Source organism: Rhincodon typus, chromosome 20 (genome assembly GCF_021869965.1).
Source record: "Rhincodon typus isolate 14 chromosome 20, sRhiTyp1.1, whole genome shotgun sequence".
Taxonomy (NCBI): domain Eukaryota; kingdom Metazoa; phylum Chordata; class Chondrichthyes; order Orectolobiformes; family Rhincodontidae; genus Rhincodon; species Rhincodon typus.
In genome coordinates this window covers 14323747-14350774 of record NC_063351.1, presented here as the reverse complement: position 1 = coordinate 14350774, position 27028 = coordinate 14323747, and the positions used below count along the sequence as shown (strand labels likewise).

At 40.1% G+C, this 27028-nt stretch overlaps 1 protein-coding gene across 1 annotated transcript in view; it reads left to right on the top strand.

The window, feature by feature from the left end:
* plce1 (phospholipase C, epsilon 1) overlaps positions 1-27028 on the top strand; it is a 347723-nt gene that overhangs the window by 255845 nt on the left and 64850 nt on the right. Inside the window, exons 7-20 of the mRNA XM_048609167.1 lie at positions 986-1194; positions 6932-7613; positions 11538-11720; positions 11816-11933; positions 15215-15374; positions 17481-17603; positions 17809-17945; positions 19493-19725; positions 22286-22347; positions 22878-23043; positions 23311-23418; positions 23522-23638; positions 23731-23889; positions 25120-25123. Coding sequence (XP_048465124.1) covers positions 986-1194; positions 6932-7613; positions 11538-11720; positions 11816-11933; positions 15215-15374; positions 17481-17603; positions 17809-17945; positions 19493-19725; positions 22286-22347; positions 22878-23043; positions 23311-23418; positions 23522-23638; positions 23731-23889; positions 25120-25123 — 2461 coding nt within the window. The remainder of the gene's footprint in view (positions 1-985; positions 1195-6931; positions 7614-11537; positions 11721-11815; positions 11934-15214; positions 15375-17480; positions 17604-17808; positions 17946-19492; positions 19726-22285; positions 22348-22877; positions 23044-23310; positions 23419-23521; positions 23639-23730; positions 23890-25119; positions 25124-27028) is intronic.

Genomic DNA, 27028 nt, shown 5'->3' with positions numbered 1-27028 from the left:
ATTTAGTCACTGGCTGTGTATGGGGTCTGAAAGTGTGCCAAGACTCCTCAGTGATTTATGCGTGCTAAACCCTGTGCAAACTGGGCCTGTCCTTAAATTCTGGAGAGGGGCTGCTATGTATAAACCAGCAATCTGATTTAGAGTCTGTTATTGAAGGCTCAGGAGAGGTGTTCCTGGATCGGAATATCTTGGACCACAGCTTCTCTCCATCGTTCTAACCCAGCTCAGTGTCAACGCCCCATTATCAGAGTTTCTTAGCCACTTAAGACCTCAGCTGCCAAACTGCTTGTGTACCTTTCTGAGGTCTTCAATAAGACTTTCTTCCTCTGTCTCCAGTCACAATCATGCATCAAGAACAGCACAATGATTCCTGCGTTTAGGGGTATCTTTCAGCGCCTGTCCCTCTCGGTAGCAGCAGCAGCAGCTTCATCTGCATGGACTAGGAGCTGGTGCAGGGTGGGTCTTGTCCACTTCTGGTAAACTCTCAATTTACAGCTGTCTCCAATGCCTGTCTGCTGCTACTGGGCATGTAGCCACCCTCACTACAAACCACTTCTAGAAAATGTGCAAGAGGGCAACTGTGGATCAGGTAGCTGGCATGTTTACACTTCAGCACAGATTGGCAATCATCATTTAACTCACCTTCTCAAAATCTAACCCAGGTTTTCAGGAGAACTATAGGGAAAATATTATTGCAATGGTGGACTAAATTCTGTTTCCCATGTCTTTTTACTATTTAACATGTGGGGTTTAGAAACACCTCAGACCAGTTCAACCTGTATACGATTTGTAACCTGTAACTTTCTTAAGGTTTGTGTAGATTCCCACTGTACACAATAGTGAAATTTATTACATGGGGGAAGTGTGAAGTATGGAAAGTAAAGTGGCTAACCATTTTCATCCCTAACTATGTGAAACTGTTTCATAAGTCTCCAATTTAATCTGTGCTATGGGGAGATTGCTAACACTGAGAGAATGTTCCCAGTTTGTTGCAGATTACAATGGCCAGGACCACTTCTTTCAACGGATTGGGAAAGATGGCCTAAACAATACTGAGAAAGAATCCACAGTAAACAACATCCTGCAGACCATTCGAAGCTGTAACAGAAGCCTTGAGTGTGAGGAAGGCGAAGAAGGTGCCGGTGAAAGTTGCACTTCACGGAAGAACTCGTTCAAAGACAGAAGTAAATATCAGTAAGTAATAGAACAGCTTCCTAATGACATTCATTACAATAAAATACTCATATGGAGACAGCTCAATAAGGGAACCGGAACAAGCAAGTCTGTCTATTAACAACAGACAGACATTCAACAGCTCATCACGTCACTTCTAACAGTGGTGTCTCATCTGCTAAGTAGATTTCCATTGGCTGTCAGACCTCACAAAAGGAACTGAAGGATTTTCCCAACCCCAGCCACTTTGCCAACGCTCCTGGTATTACTCCCACTCCGTTGAACATTCCTGCTGCTTCAGGGAGCTGTACACATCCAGGTAGAACTTTTGGGAGTTAGGCCTGGGGAACTGATCTTTGGGTTTGGGCTTAGGGACGTGTTATTGTTAGGGTTAATGTTATGTGTAAAGTTTCAGAAAATTGTTTTCAGGGACTGTATTATTTCACTGGACGAGGCATTTACTCTGAGGGTGGGTTCGAATTCAGTGTCTTTTTGCTATTAAGGGAGTTGGATCCACCTTTATTTTGTGCCATCCTGATTATTTGAACAGCCAGAAGTAGTTTAAACTTTTTAGTCTTGCTACTTTTCAGCACCTTTCACAAGACTGTAGTAAACTAGGAAACATTTCTGCTGAGTGACCTACAAGGGGGCCAGGCTACAGACCATGAGTAGCCTTTGTTTCTGCATACTTGATTGATAAGTCTCTGGAGGTTTTTCATATGGGCTGTGATGGGGTCTGCAGAGTTTGCTTGATTCAGTTGGAAAAGATGCCTATTTCTCTGCTATTGCAGAGTGGTGGAAAGTAAGCAATTCATGGACATCTCTAAGCTCTTGATTAGTCTGTTCAATGCATAAACCAACATATTGTATCACAGGTAACAAGGTGTAGAGCTGGATGAACACAGCAGGCCAAGCAGCATCAGAGGAGCAGGAAAGCTGACGTTTCGGGTCTAGACCCTTCTTCAGAAAATTTTCAGAAACGTCAGCTTTCCTGCTCGGTCTGCTGTGTTCATCCAGCTCTACACTTTGTTATCTCAGATTCTCTAGCATCGGCAGTTCCTACTATCTCTATATTGTATCACAGTTTGTTGCAAGGATAAATTGGCAAAGGTATTTAAATCATTCACTCTTTGGGGCTTTTATCAGTTCGAATGAATGGTGTCTCTGTCAGTCCAGTATGTTCTCAGCACCACTGAAGTGACAGAGTCTTGTGTCCAACATCAAAGCTAACGTTGGACTTGAACCAACAACCTTTAGAGGTAGGAGCATTTTAATGTGGCGTTGAGACAACTACCTGTACAAACACCTGAACTTGAGCTAACAACATTCTGGTCCAAATCATTAATGTATAACGCAATATTTTAACATATGCATTTATGCACCACTGGCCAATTGCCATTAGTGATAAGCTGGCGACAACCTATTTAAAATAATGTTATTACTCAAAGTTTACAAAAATATGGTTACCATTGGTGTTAGTGAGAGAGTCACCAGGGACATTAGAAGAAGCAGGTTACTGTAAATATTAAACAGTGCAAATTTAGGCTTTTCTGCATCCTTCCTTTCTTTTAAAACTTAAGTTTTCTTCAACAGTCTTTGGGAAAAAGAGGAGTTGATGGGTGAATAAAATTTAGCTTTTGAACTGTTGAAGCCGAAACGCTTCAAGCTTATTCATAAAGGTCATCCATTCCAGCATAATCTTGCGTGCTTGATGGTTGAGTCAAATTTGTACATAACAGGGACATTTTTAACTTATTAAATTGCAAGCCAATATCATTGCTTTGTGAGATGTTTGTTTCGGGTTTCTGGTGAGAAATAACAGCATGTCCCCCTGTAACTGCAGAGCAAGTGCTATAGCTCAGCAGGAAGATATCTTGCCTCTGAATCAGTAAGTTGTTTAAACTGCACTCCTAAGGCCTGCATAGATAACTTACATTGACCCTCCAGTGAGAGTTAATACTCTGGCAGAAGCGATGTCATAATGGTAACTAACATCACTGGACTAATAATCCTGAGGCCCAGGCTGATACATAGAGACACGGGGTTTGACTACCCCTCCACTGACATCTAGTGAAATTTAAAAGCAAACATTGATTGTTGTAAAAACCCAGCTGGTTTTCTAATGTCCTTTCAGGAAGAATATTTGCCATCATCGCTTGGTCTGACCTACAGGTGACTCCAGACTCACAGCAACGTGATTGATATTTAATAAAAAGTGCTGTGACAAAGTCATTTCGTACAAGGGTCCATGCCAGGAATAAATGAAGAAAAAAGAACCTTGAGCACTAGAGCAGTGCAGTGGGTGGAATTTTAGACTGAAGCTCTGAGCACCTTTTCGGGGGAACATAAAAGATTCCGTGTCACTATTTTGAAGAAGAATGGACAGGTTCTCCTCAGTACCCTGGTCAATGTTTATCCCTCACCCACCATTAAAAGCAGATGATCTGATCATTACCTTGTTGTGGTGGGAAGTTGCCATGTGCTAGCTGGCAGCTATTTCTGACACGATTACAGTAACTGTGCTTCAAAAGTACTTTGGCGATAGCTCATTTTGAGATGTCCTGAGGTCATGAAAGGTTCTATATAAATTTTCAATCTGTACTTCTTTACGGAGGAAGGGAGAAGTTTTTAAAAATATCAGACTCAGACGATGCAATAAAGCAGGCGTTTATTTGGTCCAACAATAAGATCACAAATAAATGCTTTGAAAATGAAGGCATTGGCCTGCAAGGCTATTAGTATTAAACTATTCTAAACAAGCATTATTTAATGTCTCGCAACACATCTAGCCAAATGATTGTGAATCATGTACAGCTGGACACAAATTGAATCCAGGCATCCAATAATGAGGCCAGAGTGAAACATACCATACGTTTCAGAGGTTTTCTTTTAATTCTGAAAGTTTTTCGTTTACTTGGTGTTTGAGAGCTCATCGTCCAGTACTTATTTGCCTCCATTGACTGTCTATCTGACTGTTCTTTCATTTGAGATCCTAGTGGTCTTCTCTTTCCGTACCTTACCTTCTTCCATACTTTCATTCCTGAAGCACACCAACTCGAGTGAAGAAAACTTCAGAATCGAATCGAGTGTTGTAAGTTGAACTTCTGCCTTGCTGCGCTGTCCACAAACAAACAATTAAAACTAACACATTTGTGTGAAGTGGTGTTGTTCAGACTTCTTTGATCTCTTGCCACGGTTTTCAATTTTGTGATGCTTCCATATCTGAGGGCTGGTAGGACTCGGATGCTGTAACCTTGATTTTTAACTGCCTGTATCTGATGAAAATGAGGAAGGAGAGGTAGTAAAATAGTGGTGGAATATTTAACTCCTCATTTACATCACACTCCTGCCCCACCACCGTTTCAATTCCCAGCTTTCAGGTGGGACCATTGCTGAGTTTCCATAGAAACTGTCCCTGACACCGGTAATTAGTGTTGGGACTTCCTGGAGAGAAAAGAAGAAAATCCAGAACAGGGAAGGCCCACTACTTTGTTCTCCCCCTCCGCAGTCTGTCTACAAGTCAGTGCAGGGAATCATCCACTGGGACCTGATTGGGAGCCTCCTTCCCGAAACCCAACTCTCGCTGCCTTTCAAGTGAGGAACTGATAGGGAAAATGGTGTTTTCTGCATGATCAGATCAGCTATGATCTTACTGCACACTGAAGCAGGCTCAAGGGGTTAAATAGCCTATTGCTGCGCCTGTTTCTTATGTTCTGTCACTAGCTTCAGTATCAGATTGGTAGAAACTATAAGAGATGGTGAAAAGGGGTGTTTGCTGTTTTGTTTTGCATAGATTCAAGAGTCTACACAGGCAGTCTACGTCCAAGATAGTTACATGATGTCTTGACATGTGACATTCTGGTATATAAAGGTACCCACCTCCCCTTCAATTGGGTTCTCAGTGCAATTGAAGCAGTGTAGTGTGTTCAGTCAGTCCGTTATGCTTGTGTAATGTAATAGTAACATCAGTAGGCACAGAACCCAGACATATCACAGTAAAGTCTGTGATACTATAGCAATGTAGATGGTTAGTGCTGTAAATAAACTTCAAGACATTTGCCTCAACAAGAATCCAGTCTTTGTGGTAAAATGTTATGTGAGTGAATATATAGTGCAGCTATCAGATCATATCATTGACTGGCAGTGGTGTTTGACCCTAGAAATCACGTAACTTACAAAAATTCTTCAGACTCTTTGTCAGTCTTCCATGAACCGGAGAATTCCCTTAGAAATTTTTGCTGTACTTATTTGGTGATGTTAATTGTATTACAACTGACTAAAGAGTAGTGTTCAAAAGTACATGACACCTGGACACCTAAAGGGAAGGCCACAATCACCAGAGGCTAGTATATCTCATTCTTCTGAATAATTTCCCTACTGAACCCGTTACCAATATTTCTAAAGCTGGGAGAGCAGGAACGTGGTGTTGGAAACCTCCACTTCCGGCCCATCTGCCTACCCAATTGTCCTTGCTTGAGGGGGGTGGGAGGCCAACGCGGAACATTTCATGTTAGGTTCAGCATAGCATGTCCAAAACAAGTCCTAATCCTGCAAGTGCATTTGCTGAGCTATGGTGGGCATATACAGAAAAGATCACTAATCTGTGGACTGCGTGAGTAAAACCTGGTCCAAACTTGAATTAAATATTATTTTGTCATTGTGTTTCAATTAACACCTGCCAGTTTGAGTGTGTTGTCACCTGGATACAGTAACCTTAACCAACTGATTCTGCACAGTCCTGAAGGTAACATTTAATACAAAGCTTGCTTGTTCCTAGATGTCATTTCCAGAGAGGGAGATCGGAGAATCACACAAGTGTTCCAGCACAGAATGAGGCCATTCGGCCCTTCAAGTCTGCACTGGCTTTTTAAAAACGCATCATTACCTCATGCCAGTCTGTTTTTCTCCCCATATCACTGCGCACCATTTCTGTCCAAATAATCATCCAATGCCCTCTTGAACTTTTCAATTAAATCTGCCTCCATCACATTTCTAAGTAGTGCACTCTGTACCCTAAATACACGCACTATTTAAAAAGAATTCTCACCTCGCATTTGTTTTCAAATCTGTGCTGTCTTGTTCTTGATCCTTTTACAAGTGGGAACAGTTTCCTCCTATCTTCTCTAGCCAGTCCCCCCACGATTTTGGAAACCTCTATCAGATTTCCCCTTGGCTGCCTTCTGTCCCACGAGAACAGTCCCAACGTTGTCAATCTCTCCTCATAGCTGAAATTTCTCATCCCTGGAACCATCCTCCTTAATGTCTTTTGCACACTCTCCAATGCTTTCACACCTTTGCGATAATGTGGCAGAACTGTACACAGTATTGTAGCTCAGGGCTAATAAGTGTCTTTTACAGTTGTCTAATCTCTTGTGATGGTGTTCAGTGTGGCATCCTGTCAAACTTACTACTTAAGAGAAAATGGTTTCTTGAATAACAAATCAAATTAGGCTGATCTCAAGTAAATATTTAATGTTGCTTCTTTATACCATTGCACTTTTACACTGCATCTCTATGTAAACTAATTATGAAATTCAAAGTGTTGTTTATTAAAAAACCACTTTGTGTGCTGCAGAAAAATGAATTTGGAATAACTCCTAGTGCTACGTGTTTGGATCCTGTAAACAGGACATGGAGTAGTGCTTGTGTCTAAAATCTACAGTTCATTGACTCCATTCCCAGTCGCAGGAACTAGTGAGATGGAAATAAGAGGGAAAATGTCACTGTACAACTCTCGTGTCTCTTCTTAATTGTGCAGGTTCATTGTTGGAGATCTGTCAGACTCAGAAAGTGATTCCTTTGAACAGTCCAGTGAGTTGGATCTGAGTGGGACAGAGGATCAGCAAAAGGCGTTCTGTCATGAGATGGAACTCATTCCTTGGTATGTGCTGTCCATCAGAGCTGACATCCATCAGTTTCTACTACAAGGGGCTACAGTCATACATTATGACCAGGAGGCTCATCTCTCGGCGCGCTGTTTTTTCAAACTGCAACCTGACAACTGTACTCTAACCTGGTCAAAACCACCTACTGCCAGCCCAGCCAATGCTAAGGTCAAAAGCCTGGTGTTGGGTAACAGTGTGGACCTTGGTAACAGTAAATTTCAGCCATATGGGCACATAGCTCTAAATGGACTCGTGGAAGGTTTCTTGGACATGTCTGCAGTGAAGGCTGTCTATATGGGACATACAGGAATTGATCTGAATGCTGTATGCATTCAGAATAAACTTTGCCATATGACTCTAGAGGACAATTGTGTGACGCTGCTCTATGGGGTCCATACAACTGATAACCGATTGTTACACTTTGTGGCCCCCAAGTACACTGCTAAGATGGTGCATGATGGATTGCAGGAGTTAATGACAGCTGTCCGAAAGATGAAGAAGTTTCCTGATCAGAGACTGCAGTGGTTAAGGAAGCAGTACGTCAGCTTATATCAGGTAAGTGCACAAGAGTCATGTGTCAAATCTTTAGATCAATGTCAAACAGAATTAGAAATTCCTATTGATGGTAGAAATGAGCAAACATTTAGCATGTTCACAAAATGTTGGTGTTAGCCTGTTTACCTTAAATAGATTAAAAAAATGTTCATACAAAGATCATTTGCTCCTTAATATTGGCAATGTCATCTTGCATTCATACATGCAAATTCTGGACTTTAAGATTGAGAGGTCAAAGTATCTGTTTTTATGAACAAGTTTTCACATTTATTTATTTTTGATGCATCAAGTGTATAAAATGAAGTAAACTTCTCATCACCAAAAATGTTGAGCTTAGCTGCAGTCATGCTCAATCTTTCAATAGAACAGTTTAATGTTTCATGGTGAATGAATTTAGAAAATAAAGAAATCTTCTGAAGAGGGTGACATCTGAGTCTTCATAATTTCCTTTATGTTCCTTTACTGTGAATTTTCAGAAGTTCGTTGCTATGTTGTGGAGGTTCAAAGTACTGATAGGAAAAGAGGGATTTGACTATTATATATAACTGGTAAAGCATTGATAATTTTAACACCGAGTACTGGGTTTTCGACCCGTTGGGACTAACTGAAAAGGAACAAAAACAAAAATTGCTGGAAAAGCTCAGCAGGCCTGGCAGCATCTGTGGAGAGAAATCAGAGTTAATGTTTCTGATCGAGTGACCCTTCCTCAGAACTGAAAAGGAGCTCCTTTACGAGTGGTTGAAGTAGTTAATGGATAAAAGGATAACGGAAACTGGATAGTCATTTGTTAAGAGAAGAGAATAAAAGGGTAAGACAGCTAGGTTACAATTAAAGAGAGGTGTTAAATAGGGCTGCTGAGAGACCTGTGTTTGTTCTTCCAGTTATGTACTCAAAGGGTGGTGGATCTCCCTTCCACAAATAGCAGTGGATGCTGGATCAGTTGTTAATTTTAAATCTGAGATGGATAATTTTTTTGTTTCACAAAGGTATTAAAGGATATGGGCTGAATTAGGCCGCAGATCAGCCATGATCTCATTGCATGGTGAAACAGGCTTGAGGGGCTGTTCCTATGTTCCTATATGTAAATACCCCTGACTGATAAAAATGTTAATTATTAATTAAGTTGTTAAATTTCAATAAATTCCAACACCAAGTTGTTAATTCCAATGGCCCAGTAAGGAAAGATCAATGAACTTGGAGGAGCTTGCAAAAGTATTATAGAGAGACAAAAACAAACTTTTCTTCTGGATTGATGAGAAGCAAGTTAAATCTGTCCTGGTCAAAGACAAATTACTGCACAATGGAATCAAAATAGGAGCCACAAATGCTCAATGGGTGACTCAAGTTGTCAAAGAGACTACTCATGAATTTAGCCCAAGTCTACCTCAACTGTTGTTCTGGCCAGGCCATGTTTGGAGTAATGGTCAGGGTACTATAGCATTATAAAATTAATGCCCTAGATATGATGTAGAGAAGGCAAATGATTTTTGAGGAGGGAACAACGAAAAGTCGCTTATCATAGAAAAAAACTCTTCAAAATGAAGCAGCATGCAGTGAACTTGAGAGTTATTTAAGATGCTGTGGGATAAATAAAGTTTTTGAGTTAAGCTATTATAGTAAGGGTTTAAGTGGTTCTGTACTTTTATTTTGTCTGCTGTTGTTCCTCCCATGGTTTATTTATTTATTTTTCATGGGGTGTGGGCACCGTTGGCATTTGTTGCCCATCCCTAGTTGCCCTCAAACTGGGAGTGGCCTCCTGACATATTAAACAGGACATTTAAGAGTCACTCAAGTTGCTTGGGTCTGGAGTTGCATGTAGACCGGACCAGGTAAGGATGGCCGATTTCTTTCCTGACAGGTCATTAGTGAAATCAGGGTTTTTAATGATGGGCAATTACTAGGTTAATGTTCGTCATTAGTGAGACTAGCTACAGATTCCAGGTTTATTCATTGAGTTTAATTCCTCTAGCTACTGTGGTGGGCTTTGAACCTGTATCTCCTGAAGATTTGCCTGGGACATTACCACTACATTATAATGATGTACTTGTGGTTTAGAGTTTGCGATAGAGAAGTTTTCCTGTTTAAACAAAACTGTATATATGTACCAGTGCGAGAGTTGTTGATGTTGGGGCATGGAAGTTTCTCCAGTTTCTAAATTCAACTCCCTGCATCAAGTACTCCCTGATGTAAAAGAAAGTCTGCTCTACTTGGGGTCAGCATGGAGGTCCAATCCAATATTACAAGAGCAATCTTTACAGCAACAATGTGATACTTAGTCCATTTACTACACTAGCCATCTTCTGGCCTTTTAAGAGTCACAATTCATGGTAGTCTTATGATGTAGTTGGTCCAAAATTCAAAACTTGATTGAAGCTACACTGACCAGCTGATCAAATTTCTTGAGAAAGATAGTCAATAAAATGTCAAACCTCACATGGGAAAATATGGATTGAGCATTCAGATGAGGGTTTCTTTCTCACAGTTCAGGTTGGAGTTGAACCAAGACCCCACAATGTCCAGAATGTTACACATTATACCTAATAGAGATTTCTGTGGCAGTTCTTCCACTGTTTCCACACGTCAAGTTGTCATTTAATGTATTTATAACAGGGGTTCAATATTACAATTGCATTACCTCATCTTAGAATGGGTCCAACATAAAAGTGCTGTAATATTCAAAGATTTGAGTATATATCTTAAGTAATCAAAACTCAGCTGTACATATGGTTGAGATTTAACTGTGTGTGGGATATTTGATGTAGTCACCGTTTTTATTTAAAGTTCCTTTCCAAAAATTAGACTAGAATTAATATATTTTAAGAGGGGTATATTTTCTCCCAGATAAAGGCAATATACTGTTGGATATAAGAACAAAGCAGCAAGTGCTGGAGAAACTCCACAGGTCTGGCAGCATCTGTGAAGAGATAAATGGAGTTCACGTTTCAAGTCCAGTTAGAATCCTCTTCAGAACATAATTTTGCCAGACTTAATCATGAAAGGATAGCAGGATTATGATAGCTGTGGTAATCTAAAATGTTTAGTCTTCTAATCTAACCTAACCACGGGATCACTTTAATGACAATTTTTCTTCAAGTACAGACATTCCAGATTCCACTCCATGTCACATTGAGATGACATATTATGCAGTTCACTTAAAGATCTGTAAGATGGGAAGACAGAGGAAATTATTTACAGAAAAAAAATGCACATAAAACCATTAGAAGATTTTGGAGTGAAGCTGTTGGAAAATTGTCAATATATTTATTCACGCAACTTGCAATTTCAGATTAAATCAGTACAAAGTCATACTGTTTCAGTGGTTCATGTCATTGGATGAAGACCTAATCAAGGAAGGTAGTGCCTGAAAAGATTAGCTGACACCATGAGAGAAACTCCACCAACTGGATATAAAGGACTGTTCTTGGGAGGAACTAGGCAATGTTTTAGTGGTTATCTGAAGTGCTAAGTCCATGTAATCAAAGGTAATGAATACTTATTCTTGACTGCCCTGATGTTTCACAAGAAACTATCATGTAATTCAGAAGTCATGTGACTAGCTATTACATTGTATAGAATAAACCTGTTAGACTTCTTTCCCAGGTTGGTGTTGGCAAGTTAACTAATACCAATAAAAATAATTAGTGACAGTGAATGTACTTAATACACTGCGGATGGATCAAATGGACATGACCAAACCATATTTGGTCTTTACCTGCAGAATTACTAAGTGTGTCAACGGTGTGAACATTGAAGTTGAAGGGAAACCTAGATGAGTACATGAGGGAGAAAGACTAGAGGGATGTGGTGCTTAGGTGAGGTGAAGTGGGATGAGTCTTATGAGCGGCATACACCCCTGCATAAACCTTTTGGACCCAATACCTAGTCCCCACGCTGTAAAGTTCAATGTAATTGTTCCACATACAGGAAGAAGGCAAGTTTGAAGGACCAACCCTGGCTCAGGTTATTGAGCTCTTTGGAGGTAGGCGATGGATCACGAGAAACACAGCTACGGCAACTTTGAACAGAAACACTGAAAAATCCAACTTGCAGCGTAACAACACGTTGGGAATGAGCACGGCCAAAAAGATAAAGAAATCGTTGATCAGGGTAAGAGACAGCGCTGCTTGAAGTCCTCATCAGTGTGTTTCTGCTGGAGGATCAATTGACTTCAATAGTAAAGCTTATGTTTTTGTTCTGCTTAGGGAGAAAGCGGGGACATCACTGATGAGGAGACCTGTGCACGTAAGAGCCGAAGCTGCAAAGAATCCCGAGCCAGGAGCGGTTCTGACCCTGCAGACTTTGATGAACAAGAAGAATCAGGTAACTAATTTCTATTGTTACTATCTGTTGTGTATTGCACTGAGGAGAGCTTACTATGTGGATTGAAAGCAGAAAGCAGAACTATCTTTATTTGCACCTCCCCTTCTTTTCACTTCAAAAGAAACAACCTCTACATTAAACTGTAAAACAGTAGGGTATGTAATGTCCCAGAATACAACATGACTAAACTAATTTCAACAATGCCTGAAATTTAATAGATTGAGTTGTGCATTTGCTTTTACTGGAATCCCAACTGAAACATATATGACTGATACAACCAGTATAATTTAAATGTAAAACTGATGTTTTTCCTTAACACCAGAATGCATTTAATAACATGATCATTGGACAATAAGTTCTAAAGAAGAACAACTGATTTCTGCTTTCTTCAGCATGCTTACAATTCTCTATCTGGCTTCTTTCTTTGACAGTCTGGGTCTTTCCTTCCGGTTCCATTAGCTTGACTCTGCTCACTTAACATCTCTGGCTGTATCAAACCTGAACTTGGACTTTGACAACCATCTCCACTTAATGGTTGAGATTGTGACATTGATTGATTTGTCTTGACCAAAATTTTACTTCTTTTATTAATTACTTTAGATCTGTGCCCTCTTATTCTCAATACAAGGTGCCAGATGAAAGGTCATTGCAGAAAGTTAAACCTCATGATGTAGGATGTAATGTATTGGCATGGTTAGAATATTGGCTGGCTGGTAGACAGGAACATAGACGTCGGAGATGGATCATTTTCTGGTTTGCAAGATGAAATGACTGATGTACCACAAGCAATTAGTACTGGGTCCTCTGCTCTTTACAATTTATACAGATGAATTGGATGATTGAATTGATTACAAAATTTTTTGATGACACAAAGTTAGGTTGGAAAGTTGTGAAGAGCATATAAGGAGGCTAGAAAGGGATGTGAATATGTTGAGTGAGGAAAGATCTGACAAATGGAGTATAACGTGGGAAAGTGAGAAATTGGCCATTTTGACAGAGAATAAAAAGTGTATTATCTAAATACTGAGAGGATGCAAAGGGATCTTGGAGCAGGAGTCACAATGGCTTTGTATGCAGGCAAAGTAATTAGGAAAGCTAATAGAATGTTGTTGTTTACTGTGAGGGGAACTGGAGACAAAAGTAGTGATAGTATGCTTCAGTTATGTAGGTGAGACCACATCTAGGGTACTGTGTACAGTACTGTTCCCCTCATTTTAGGAAGCATGTAGATGCATTGGAAACAGTTCAGAGAAAATTTACTAAATTAATATGTGAAATGGACAGGTTGTTTATGAAGAAAGAGTGGACAAGCTAGGTTGGAGTTTAAAAGATTAAGAGGCAACTTGCTTGAAACGTAAGATTCTGAGAGGTCTTGATAGGGTATATGTAGAAAAGATGTTTCATCTTGTTGGAGAATCTAGATCTAGGAGTCACTATTTAAAAATAGGCTGTCATCTATTTCAGGCAGAAATAAGGAGCTGAAGATAGATGAGGGAGATGAGCAACCAGAATTTTACGCAGTGTTCTAAAAGTAGACTAACCAATGTCCTGTACATTCGCAACATGACCACCCAACTCCTATATTCAATGTTCTGGCCAATGAAGGCAAGTGTGCTAGATGCCTTCTTCACCAACCTGTCTACTTGCAACTCCACTTTCGAGAAACTATGCACCAGCACCCCTAAGGCTCTTTATTTGGCAACAGTCCCCAGGACCCTACCGCTAACTGTGTAAGTCCTGCCCTGGTTTGCCTTATCAAAATGCAACACCTCACATTTATCTAAATTAAACTCCATCTGCCACTCCTCAGCCCATTGGTCCTGTTTGACCTCTTCTGTGGCATGCAATACTGTCCTTAATTAATATTGCCACAACTCCTCCTTTTTCTCCCTCTTCTATCTTTCCCTAAAAGCTTATATCCAGGGATATTTAATACACACAGACCTTGAGCCAGGTTCCTCCACTGCACCTGGAACTCCCCAATCTTATTTAACATGCCTAATGCACGTACGTTGCATAGAAACTGATTTAGATGCTAAGTTTTTTATTCATTCACGGGATGAGGGCATCACTGACTGGGCCAGCATTTATTACCCATCCCTAATTGCCCCAGAGGGCAGTTCAGGGTCAACCACATTGCTGTGGGTCTGGAGTCATGTGTAGGCCAGACCAGGTAAAGATGGCAGTTTCATTCCCGGAAGGCCATTAATGAACCAGATGGGTTTTTTCTGACAATCGGCAATAGGTTCATGGTCATCATCAGATTCTTAATTTCAGATACTTTATTGAATTCAAATTCCACCATCTGCCGTGGTGGGACTCGAACCTGGATCCCCAGAACGTTACCTGGGTCTCTGGATTAACAGTTCAGCAATAATGCCACTAGACCATCGCCTCCCCCCATCGCTATTACTTACCATTTTACCCTGACCCTTACTATTTGCTACCCTAAGTGTGGCTTATTTCTCTCAGTATTCAGAGTACCTGGCTATTCCTTCTCAATATTTTCTCCTGGTTCCTACATACCTTCTGAGTTAGTTACAAGCCCCCTCAACAGCACCAGGAAAACTCACCACAAGGAAGTCAGTCCTAGCTCTGTTCGGGTACAAACTATCCATCTTGCACATGCGCCATCTTTTGGCAAAGCTGCTTCCAAAACTCTAAACTCCATTCTCCTGCGCCATCTTTCCATCCATACATTCATCTGTCTTACTTTCCTATTTCTGTACCCACTTGCACTTGGCACTGTGAAAATCTTGAGAGAACCATATCTGATATCCTGCTTGCTACTTTAATGCTGAGCTCTCTAAGTTCTAACTGCAAGATCATGTTCCTCTTTCTGCCTGTTTCTTGATACTGGTATGGACCACAACTGCTAGCTGTTTACACACAGCTCCCTCAAGGTTGCTGTAAATCATGAGGTGAGTAGCTTGTTGTAGATTGCGGGGTAATTCTGTAGAACAAGAGAAAATTGTCAAGCTTAAATTGAAGAGAAACATGGAAATTACTGCCGAGCTTTCCACCCAGCAGATGCTCCTGAGAAGACCTCTTTGCAATCTCTAAAAACTTTCTTCTGGCTTGCCATTCCAGATGGTGGTTTTTAATGGTAGCGGACACTAAATTCGCTCAGAGAATGAAGAAACACTGTTGCGTTTCCAAAGAAGACTCGCCACATTTTGTAATGTCTTAACATTAAAATTTTGGGGGAGAGAAACTAATGATGAGAATCACAAAACCAATGTGTGTTACATTCCAATCAAGCCATTTTGGACTTCTTTCAGATTTGAGCATCACCATGGGTTCTCCTAGCTCCTGTATGCTCCCTACAAGAGCTCGTTCTCTCACCACCCCATGTTCCACCACGTTGGGCCCTCCAACACCAACTCCAGTCAGACCTGCCTCCTCTCCAGTCCTGTCAACTGTCAGCAAGGCTAAACCTGGGTAAGAGAAAAATAAATCATCGCCGCTAATCTCTCTGCATTGTCCTATTAATATGACGCTCATTGTAATAAGAAAGGCTACATGGTTTGTGTGTAAAAAGACAACTGTAAAAATGCAGAGAAAGCCAAAGAAATCAAAAACAGTTCTGTTGCAAAGCCATTACTTGCTTTTTATTCATTATGTAAATGACGAGAAGCTCCCATTATGGGTGGTGTCTCGGATTTTTGAAAATGGGGACAGCTAAGGCTAGGAGAAGATTCAAGCTGAGATTTTGAAATTATGGAAGGTTTTTGACAAGGTGAATAAGAAACACTGTCTGCTTTGTTCAGAGTTTCAGCGATGAAGGGTCATTGATGTACATTACAAAGAACAGTGAGGGGTTGGGAGAAATTGCTTTATGTTGAGAATTATTAAAGAATAGTATTCTTTGCCACAGGGAATTGTCTGCAGACCAAGACCTTATCTTTTAATGGGAAAACAGATAAACATTTGAAACTGAATATTGTAGAGGGCCTCAAATGGAAGACTCTATCAAGATATGATTAGATTAATGGATGCCTTCTGTGTTACAATCTTCTATAGTTAAATGATATTAATGTCTGACAATGGATAAGGGACTCCATAAGTTCTGCACCAGGCATAAACAAAACTCAATATCATCCGTATTTAATTTTATAAAGTTAAACAAAACGTCAGTAATATTTACGAAATTGCAATGACTTGGCATGTGGTAGCATGGCTATTAATATGTCCAATGTAGTTATGTTCTGTTTTGACATCTGTGCTTATTAGGGCTATATGAAAGGTCACCATGATCATCATCTTCAACCCAGCAGCTTCCTCAAAACAGCTGAAAACTACAGTGGAACTTCTAGCTGCCATAATGCAGGGAGCTCCCTGTATGGTGAGGGAAACTACTGGACAAACCAAGTTTGACAAGAGCAAAGATCTGTTTGATTTTGGGCTTTCTTTGCATTGAATTCCCTTTTCAAATCTCACATCAGCTCCAGAACAACCCAATAGAAAATTTTTTTTTTTGAATAAACAATACCACAGGTAATTTTAAAACTTCGGTAAAACACAAGGTGCTAGAAATCACAGATCAGGCAGGATCCATGGAGAGGGAAACAGAATAACGAAACATCATTGAACCGAAACAGAATTGGAAAATGAGGAAATGCAATGGGTTTTTGAGCATATACAAATCATCTCTTTTGTCATTTGGTCTCTCCTGGCTTCCTTTCCATAACAGACCTTCACTTTTTTGTACTTTACTCTCTTCGCATCTAGCTGCCTCTGTACTTCATAACACAGCTATGAAGAAAACCTTGAAAGAAAAGCAGGCCTCGTGTTGTCCTTCAAATGGAACACTGACAGTGCCAAGTCATGGTTACTGTTTATCTCTGTAGGACTATTCATTAGGGTGGATACAGAGACAAGATAGACTTCAGTAAATCATTGGATTAAGTATACAGAAAATACAACCATACTGCAGAAATGGAGTGTCAAAAAAATGTCATCTCTGCTTTTCAAAAGATCTACTGCCTGAATGAGGAATGATTAACTGTCTATGAATTGCCTGTCCAGTGCAATGTTGCTGGCTAACTCTAATCCTTAGCTGCCAGGTTACACTGACCAATGTGTATTGCAATAAGTTTTAAATAACTTTGCGCTATCCTATTATAGCATCCTTCACATATAGTGGAAAAATCCTGCAAACCCATCCTCCTCTTTGTGCAATGGGGAGTGTATCATAATAGGATAATAATGACCAGGCCATTAAAATCTTGTGGTTTGATGACCTTGATGACATTAGCTGCAAAATTTTAACAATTAATATTTCACCAAATTTCATTCACAGAAGTGAAATCTTAATTGTTATCCATTACAGATGACTTTACTGAAGTGAATTCTTTAAGGTCCTACTCAATATGGCTTTATGATAATTAACTGAAGGTGTATCTTACACCACTAATATGCTTTGAGGCTGATGTGCTGCATAGAGTCTAAATAATAGGATTTTTATTCAGAGACGATCACTATTCGCTTCCTGTTGTCTCAGTTCTAAGTTTGTTATGTAATGGTGTTTATTTGAACCTCTTATAGCACCAGAGGGAGTAATAGTTGGCATGGACGTGTGAAAGGAGGACTGAAAGGATTTCAGGATTTCATGGTATCTGACAGCAACATGAGCTTCATCGAGTTTGTTGAACTTTTCAAATCATTCAGGTAAATGTGATCACTCTATACTGCTGAGACTGAAATATTTTCACCTTTCTTATTTTGCTTATAAGGTGATAAATGTGATTAAACCAACACTGAAACTAGGTTTAAAACCCAACTGTTTGAAAAAGATTCTTCTCTGAGTGGATTGTTAATTTGTGCTCAGTATATGCAGGCCAGGGACACTCACTGTTTCTGTTTGTGGAATTAGCATACGAAGTCGGAAGGACTTGAAGGATCTCTTTGACATTCACTCTGTATCATGTAACCGTTCTGGCTTGGAATCCACTCCAGTATACACAAACCTAACGATAGATGACAAGATCAGTGGGCTGCAGCCTGACCTAGGTCAGTGATCATGAGCAATGTTATTTTGATAAGTTAATTAATGCATTTACGCAGCATGTTGGAATTTGGAATGTTCAAGGGCCACAGGCTTTATGGATGAAGTGTTCAGAATCTTTGTTTATAAAGACAGTAAATAATGAGTTAAATTCCACATCAGTGTATCATCTGCATCTAAGACTGTTGTAACAAAGAATGTTGTAGGTCTTCCAGCTCTTATCCTTGTATAAGGTTTGCTAAATACTTCATCTCCAAGGAGATTTATTGTACATTAGAACCTATTGTCATTGGGAACCATAAAAACAAGTTTCACTGTTTAGCAGACACTGTCTTTGGGAAAATGATGTGACTATTCCTTTCAAACTAATAGGCCAGGCTCCCTCTTGGTGCTAACCACTTGGAGGATAAGTGCAGCATGCAGTGTACTGGTGAGTCATGAGGACCTAAAGCCTGAGCTCTGGCAGGCTGATTGCACCAGGCAGACAACAGCTGACGTCAGCATCTCTGGCCACATGTGAAGGAATTCTGTTCTCCTGTTCTTTCCCCAGGGCCTGTTACCTTCCTCCTTTCCAAATATTTTACCTGTTTTTTTTAGAAAGCTGTTATTCTTCCAGCATGGTTCCTGATGGGATAGCTCAGACCCTGGCATTCCTTTTCAGAAAGGCAATTCTCTAACAAACCCCTTTCTTTTGAAGCAAGCGCACATGAATGGAGAGCTGAATGTGTGTGTGTTCCACTCTGTGGAAACAATAGAGAGGCAGCCACACGGGTAGTTGGTTTGGAAATATTGGACAGATAAAATCTATTCTAACTCCTCAGTAACAATTGAATTGAGATTCCCACTCAAACTGAATCTCTTGTCAACTCCTTGATCTTCCGACTACATTCTTTGATTTCGCCTGACATCTCAGTCCCAACCGACAACCCCCAACCCAACCTGACTATCTCTCCTCCTGACCACAATTACCCCACGAGACCCAACAAAACCTGATCTGACTACCCCCGGCACACATACCCACTCACCCATTGACCCACCTGCTGGCCTATCCATTTACTTTGTCCAACCTAGCCATTTACTTCATCCAGCCTACTGTTCCAAATGATGCAGTAACTTAAGTGGTTACTGCACGCAAGTACTTAATCCACTTACACTGAGTTAGTTCCTCTGGTGTTTAACAGAAATTACATCAATTTATTTTAAAAATAAAAGTCCTTAGAGCCGAAAGAACAATATGGTATGAGTAGATCACTGTTTGTGTAATAACATCCCTGCCAATAATTATTCTGTAGCACTTATTTTTAAACAAATTTCTATGGAGACCTATATCCTTCTCAGTTATTTGGAACAGTAATTACAAAGAGAATATTAATCAGGTTAATTGGGGTGAATTTATTTATACCTTGAGGAAGGAGGTTGGAGAAATTAACAAGCATTGATTCTACTTAGTATTTGAATTCTTAACTAAAAAGTAGTTACTCTGTATTTTTGGTGATCAACATTGAAAGATAATTGATGAAAAAAAATTCATTTTCTGTTCTTGCTTGTCTAGACCTTTTGACAAGAAACGTATCTGATCTTGGTCTGTTTATAAAAAGCCGACAGCAAATATCAGATAATCAGAGACAGATTTCTGATTACATTGCTGCGACCAGCATAGTGACGAATCGAGTGGAAATTGCATCCCTGGGAGAGAGTGGAATGGGGATCCTGCAACTAAATGACTTCCTGGTGAACTGTCAAGGGGAGAACCACACCTATGATGAAATCCTCAGCATTATCCAGGTTGGAGAGATTTATTGTTCTGGACAAACCAAATGGTGTGTTAGCCTTTGCTACATAACAATTGGCGTTATAAGAGAAAAGAAATCTCACTGCCACTTTCTAGAACTAGGTGAGACTGTGTGTCTGGAGTGCTGTATCCAGCTTTGGTCATCTTACCTTTGTATGAAATCACTGCTGTGCAAAAGAAGGCTATTTGAGTCTTCAATCTGCATTGGTTTTTTGAATGCGTATCAAATTATCTGCCAATGCCTTATTGAATGCCTCAATTGCCTCAAAGACTGCAGTGGGTCAAGAAGGCAGCTCACCACCACCTTCTCAAGGGCAACTAGGGATGGACAATAAATGCTGGCCAGCCAGCGACGCCCACATCCCACAAAAATGAATGGAAAAAACAAATTGAACCTACCCCCACCATACTTCCAGGCTGTGCATTCCAGATCCAAACTATTTGCTGTGTGAATATGTTTCTTCAAACGAGAAGGATGTACCTTCAGGAGAAGCAATGAAGATTCAGAAAATTGATCCCTGAAATGGTGTAGGACAGTGTCCTGTGAAGAGAGATTGAGTGAACCGGGCCTACATTCCTGGAATCTTGATAAATGAAAGATGATCTCATTGAATTGTGTTAAATTCCTAAGGATCGTAATAGGTTGATGGGAGGATATTTTGTAAGATGAGGAGAAATGCCTTTGTTCATAGAGTTGTGAACATTTGGAATTCTCTAACCCAGAGAGCTGTGGTTGTTCAATTATTAAGTATGTTCAACCTGTAATATCCTCTCCAAGTCACACGCCATCCTGATGTGCAGTGATATCAATCTTCCTTCACTATCTCGGGTCAAAATCCTAGAACTTCTTTCCTGTACTTTTCCCATGGACTGCGGCTATGAGATGTGTAGTTTCTCCAGGGTGACAAGCAGCTGTATAGAACGTTAGTTAGGCCACATTTGGAATATTGTGTGCAGTTCTGGTCGCCACACCACCAGAAGGATGTGAAGGCTTTGGAGAGGCTACAGAAATGGTTTAACCGGGATGTTGCTTATTGGAGGGTAATTAGCTGGAGGAGAGATTGGACAAACTTGGTTTGTTTTCACTTGAATGTCAAAGGATGAGGTGTGACGTGACAGAACTTTACAAAATTATGAGAGGCATGGATAGAATAGGTAGTCGGAATCTTTTTATCAGTTTGTGAGAGGCAAGTTTTTGTACATATAGGGTGGTAAGTGACTGGAATACACTGCCAGTGGAGGAGGTGGAGGCAGATACAATAGCAGTGTTTAAGAGGCACCTTGACAGATACACAAATAGGTAGGCAACAGAAGGATATGGACCACGTGGGGCAAAAGCTTTTTTAGTTTAGAAAGGCGTTGTGTGTCAGGTTCAGTCTTGGTGGGATGCAGTGCCTGTTTGGTGCTGTACCGATCTTAGTTGTTTGTTCTCTACAACAGATGTTAAACAAATGCAGGCCTAGCCAGTGATGCCCATGTCCCATGAATGAATTAAAATAAGAGGTTGATAGATTTTGAGGTACCAGGGAAATTATGGGATCTTTGGAAACTGGGGAGTTGGAGATGGGGATAGAAGATCTGCAAAGTTTGGAAGGTTGAATGCCCTACTCCCACTCCAGTTTGTTATTTTCTTAAAGATACCTAAGGAAAGTGAGTCAAACAGAAGTGCTCATCTGTATTGGATATTTGCCACTTTTTTGCTTAGTGTTAGACTGATCGTACTGACAAGTGTAAGGTGTGTATCCAGACTCCCGTGAATGTAAATGCAATGATTGCTCCATTAATGACTGTTATCCTCCCGTAAATTTTGAAGTCACCTTGTGTCCGTCTCCTGTTGGGTGACTTGTCTCTCTTACTCCATAAGAGGTCAGACGCTTGCAGGATTGCTGAATGGAAATCTTCTTTCGCTTTCTCCTATTGGCAGCATCCAATGCTTGAAATCTAATGCAACTATTCAGAATTACCCTCACCATGTTGTCCAGGCGATGACAGAAGAACAACATTAAATGCGATCCATTTTCTATCCGGCCAATCGTTACGTCGATTTCATTGAATTTGGTTGAGAAGCATGTATTTGTTTTGCAGGTATTGCTCTTTAAGAGTTAGGTGAAAATTGCCCACTGAGGGAGCCATGGTGGGGACCAAGGACATTTGAGCAGATACTTCCACCTTGCTTACAAAATCTCACAAGAAAAGGAATGTTGTGTTTAAACTTGGGTCATTCAAACAATAACCTGTGCCACATTTGGAAACCCCTGAATTATAACAGACAGCCCTTTGAAATTCAAACATCTTGTTTTTACATATTTGTCTTATTCTTATTTGTCCTGTTGGGAATATGGTGAGTGTGGAGATATTGGTGACTGTTCCTCACATTGTTATCTGCTAAATTCTAAATCAGGATACCAAGCTCTTAGTGTCATTGGAGGTGACATGTGGTAACTAACAAAAATATTTATGAGTCCCTCCACACCAGTGAATTTTGCAGACTACTATCAAGTAAATAGTGTTTCATATTTCATTGAAAAAAATAATATATTCATTCTCTTCCAGAAATTTGAGCCATCCATTAACATGCGCCAACAGGGGTTGATGTCATTTGAGGGCTTTGCAAGGTAATGCATGTCTCTTTAAATTGCTGTTTGAGAAAAGGCCATCAAACCCATATATAGATGAACCAGTCCTTTCAGTGCACTAACAAGAGCTTCGTTCATATTTACCAATTATCTTCTTACTCTACTTGCATTTTTTTCATCTTTAAGGCTCCACTTCTGTCTGTACATGGACAAAATGTTGAGCCATAGCCAACATGACCACATGCAGTCATCAAGTACTTTCCTTTTCAGATTGTTGGGGGGTCACATTGTGGGGCAGACAGTGTTTTGGCTTCTTTTGATGTCAACTAATAATTCGTATTTTGGATTGGTCCAATGTTCATCACTGTTTCTTTAGGACTGAGAATGACGCATGAAGTAGAATAGAGCTTGGTGGAATGTAATGCACCAAGAGAAGCAAAGGAAATAGTGGTTCTTGTAGTTTCTAACATTAGTAACAGCTGAAAGCAACTTTATTGTATTTATAATAATTACAGAGTGTCACTTGTATATACCACATTTTATACATCTTTTACAAATACTATTTTCAGGTTTCTAATGGACAAAGAAAATGCTGCTTCAAAGAACGACGAATCCCAAGTTAATGTTGAGGATTTACAGTATCCACTTTCATATTATTACATTGAATCCTCACATAACACTTACCTCACAGGCCATCAACTTAAAGGAGAGTCCTCAGTAGAACTTTACAGCCAGGTACCAGATTCTTAACTCCAGTCTTTCCTTCTCTTGTGTGTCTACAGCTGTTCCCACCTGATTTTTGCTCTGTCCCTTGGCCTTTGTCTGTTTCTGTCTGCCTGCCTGAGAGTCCATTTCCTGTTCTCTTTGTCCCTTGTCCTTTCTCTACCTTAAATCTTCCTTCTTTCCTTCTATCTCTTTAACTTGCTCTTTCTCTCTCATTTGTGTGCTTCATTAAAGTTCCACTCCTTCTCCAGTGATTTGGTGCCAATTTGCTGTTTTCAGGTGCTGCTGCAGGGATGCCGGAGTGTGGAGCTGGACTGTTGGGATGGAGATGATGGTATGCCAATCATTTATCATGGCCACACTCTCACCACAAAGATCCCATTTAAGGTGTGGTTCTGTTCAGTTTCTTTGGTCTTGTGTGATTAAAAATGAACAGATATCAATAAATGCCAGTTTAATGGCCATTCAAACTTTATATTTTCCCTCATAGGATGTCATTGAATCAATCAATCGTAGTGCGTTTGTAAACTCTGAGATGCCAGTTATTTTATCAATAGAGAATCACTGCTCATTGCCTCAGCAGCGCAAGATGGCCGAAATTGTTAAGGTAAGAATTACTATTATTTGTTCCCTGTACTGGGGCTGATGACTGCTGGGCGAGCTCTAACATCCATTCACAAGATCTGTCTATTTCTTTAGAATGTCTTTGGAGACAAACTGGTGACGAAATTTTTGTTTGAGAGTGACTTTGCGGATAATCCAATGCTCCCATCAGTTTGGCAGCTCCGAGGCAAAATCCTTCTCAAAAACAAGAAACTGAAGGCCCATCAGACTCCAGTAGATATACTTAAACAAAAGGTAAGCTGTGTTTAGACTTTTCTGGTGGATCATAATCATAACTTATAAGACTTGCTAGTCTGGAAATATAATTGTGTTGGTGTATTTTATACTTCTCAATGTCAGATAACTTTATGGAAGACCAGATGAAGCCATGAAAGTGCTGATAATCACCCCATAAAATGACCCGACAAGGAATTGACTGGGTACAGATTCGCCTTGAGCTGTAGTGTTAAGCAGGCTAGACTCCACTGCGGTAGTTAACATATGCCCTGTGCCAGACCACACAGAATAATCTTTTTTAACCCCGGTGGGTGGCTCCTGTACTTGGATCTAATGAATCCCTTGGGCACAGCTAAACAGGGGACATTCAGACTCGCGTGATTGCACAGTGGTGAGGCGAACATTTTTGATCCATTCACTAAAATGGACCAAAGGTCAAGCCCACAAAGCTTCCTCCATACTCTGTATCCAGGCATTCCAATGCAGTCTGGCTTAGAAATGGGAAAGTCTGCCTCACTATTTCTGTATTGAAAATCCCAGGTCGTACAGCTGATGTCTTGAGCTGACATTTATTGTTATGGAAGTCATTGTGTAGGGGGTAACATATTGCCAAGGATAGAAGATTGGCTGTCTAACAGGAAACAGCGAATAGGTACAAATGGATCATTTTCTGCTTGGCAAGATGTAACAACTGATTTGACACAGGGATTAGTGCTGGGGCTCCACTTACTACGATTTATATCAATGACTTGGATGAAGGCACCAAAAGTTAAATTTGTTGACGACACCAATATCAGTAGGAAAGTGATGAAGAGAACATAAAGGGATATAGAAAAAGCTGGAGAAACTCAGCAGGACTGGCAGCATGTATGGAGAGAAAACAGAGTTAATGTTTCAGGTCCGGTGACCCCCCCCCCCCCCCACCCTTTCAGGAAAGATCTGCGGATCTGATGAAGGTTCACTGGACCTGAAATATTGATTCTGTTTCTCTCTCTCTCTCCACAGATGCTGCCAGACCTGATTTTCCCCAGCTATTTCTGTTTTTGTTTAAGATTTCCAGCATCCACAGTTCGTTTTTACTTAACAAAGGGATATACAGTCATTCCTCCGTATCTGTGAGGGTCCCATTCCTGAGAACCCTACAAATGATGAAATTTGTAAGGACGGAGCACGTTAAAAGTATTGTGGATATGCAAATTTTTGTGCACAGATGTTGGCTTTTGTTGTAACTTATTTTTTTTTGTGCAGACAGGCAAATTTGTGATTTTGCAATACAGGGGATTTACTGTAACTAGGTTCAGTGAATGGTCAAAGATCTGGGAAATGAAGTACAATGCGAGATTTAAATTGTCGATTATGTCAGAAAGAACTTTTAAAACAAGCATATTGTCTCCAGGGTACGTGATTCCAGAGATGCAGATGTAGGTGTCCTAGTGCATGAATTGCAAAAAATGTGTGTGTAGATACACCAGGTAGTTAGGATAGCTATAATAGCATGCTGTCGTTTATTGCAAGGAGAATTGAAAACAAAAATAGGGAGGTTATGCTTCAGTTACATGAGGCATTGGTAAGACCACATCTGGTGTACTGAGCACAGTATTGATTTCCTTATTTAATGAAGGATGTAAGTACATTGGAAGCAATTCAGCAAAGGTTTATTTGACTAATACCTGAAAATGGGCAGATTGTCTTATGAGAAAAGATTGGACAGAGTAGGTTTGTATCTGTTGGATTTAGAAGAGGAAGAGATGACTTGACTGAAATATATAAGATTCCAAGGGATCTTGACAAGAAAAATGTGGGAAGGATGTTTCCTGTTGTGGGGGAACCCAGAACTAGGGGTCAATTTAAAAAAAAAACAAATGGTTACCCATTTAACACAAGCAATGTATCAAAATTGTCTTTGGAATTCTGTTCCTGAAAAGGCAGTGAAAACTCAGCCTTTGAATATTTTTAAGGCCGAGACAGGTAGATTCTTGATGAGTAAGTGGGTGTAAGTGGGAATGTGGAGTTCTCGGATCAGCTATGATCTAATTGAATGGTGAAACAAACTCAAGAGCCAAGTGCCTGCTCCTACGTCGTGTCCATATGATTGTTCATATCACCAATTCACTTAGAAAAATATTTTATGATCAGTCAGAATAAACGTGGTCTAATGTTTGACAAAATAATTTAGGTTTTTGAGGATGTAAGTGGATAAAGAGGGTACCAGTAATTGTCATGCACTTGAACTTCCAAAAGGCATTTGATAAGGTGCCACACTAAAGGTTAATATGTGAAATAAAGGCAGAGAATTTCATGTCATAGTTTAGTATGGATAGAATATAGTTTAACAATCAGGAAATGAGTATAATAAGTGTGTGATTTTTAAGCTGGCAAGCTGTAGCTAGTGAAGTGCAGTAAGGAGCAGAGCTGGCACCTCAACTATTTACAGTCTATATTAATGACTTACATCAAGCTTGCCAAGAGTGATATATCTACATTTACAGACAATACAAAGCTAGTTGGGAATATGAGCTGAGAGGCAGATGCAAAGAGGCCTCAAAGAGATATGGGTAAGTTAGAGTGGACAACTAGGTGGTAGCTGGAGTAAATTGTGGAGAAGTGTGAGGTTGTTCATTTTGGATCTAAGAATAAAAAGCAGACTTTTGTGAAAAGTGTGGTATTTCTAAATGTTGATTTTCAGAGAGGTTTGAATGTACTTGTATGAGGAATACAGGACATTAGCTTGCAAGTACAGCAAGCAATTAGCAAGGCCTGTGTCATTTTGGCTTTTATTACAAAGGAATTGGAGTACAAGAGAAAAAAATCTTTGCTATAATTGTACACTGTTTTGGTGAGTCCATACCTGGAACAGCTTTGGTCTTCATAATTGAGGAAGAATATATTTGGATTAGAGGCAGAAAAGGATCACTGCATTGATCATACTATGAGAGGGTTGAAGTCTGAGTAAATTCAGCCTATATTCTCTAAAGGTTAGAATCTTAAGAGATAATCTCCTTCAGAACCTTGCATGTTTTAATGAGATGACAAGGTGTAGAGCTGGATGAACACAGCAGGCCAAGCAGCATCAGAGGAGCAGGAAAGCTGAAGTTTCGGGCCTAGACCCTTCTTCAGAAAAAGGGTCTAGGCCCGAAACGTCAGCTTTCCTGCTCCT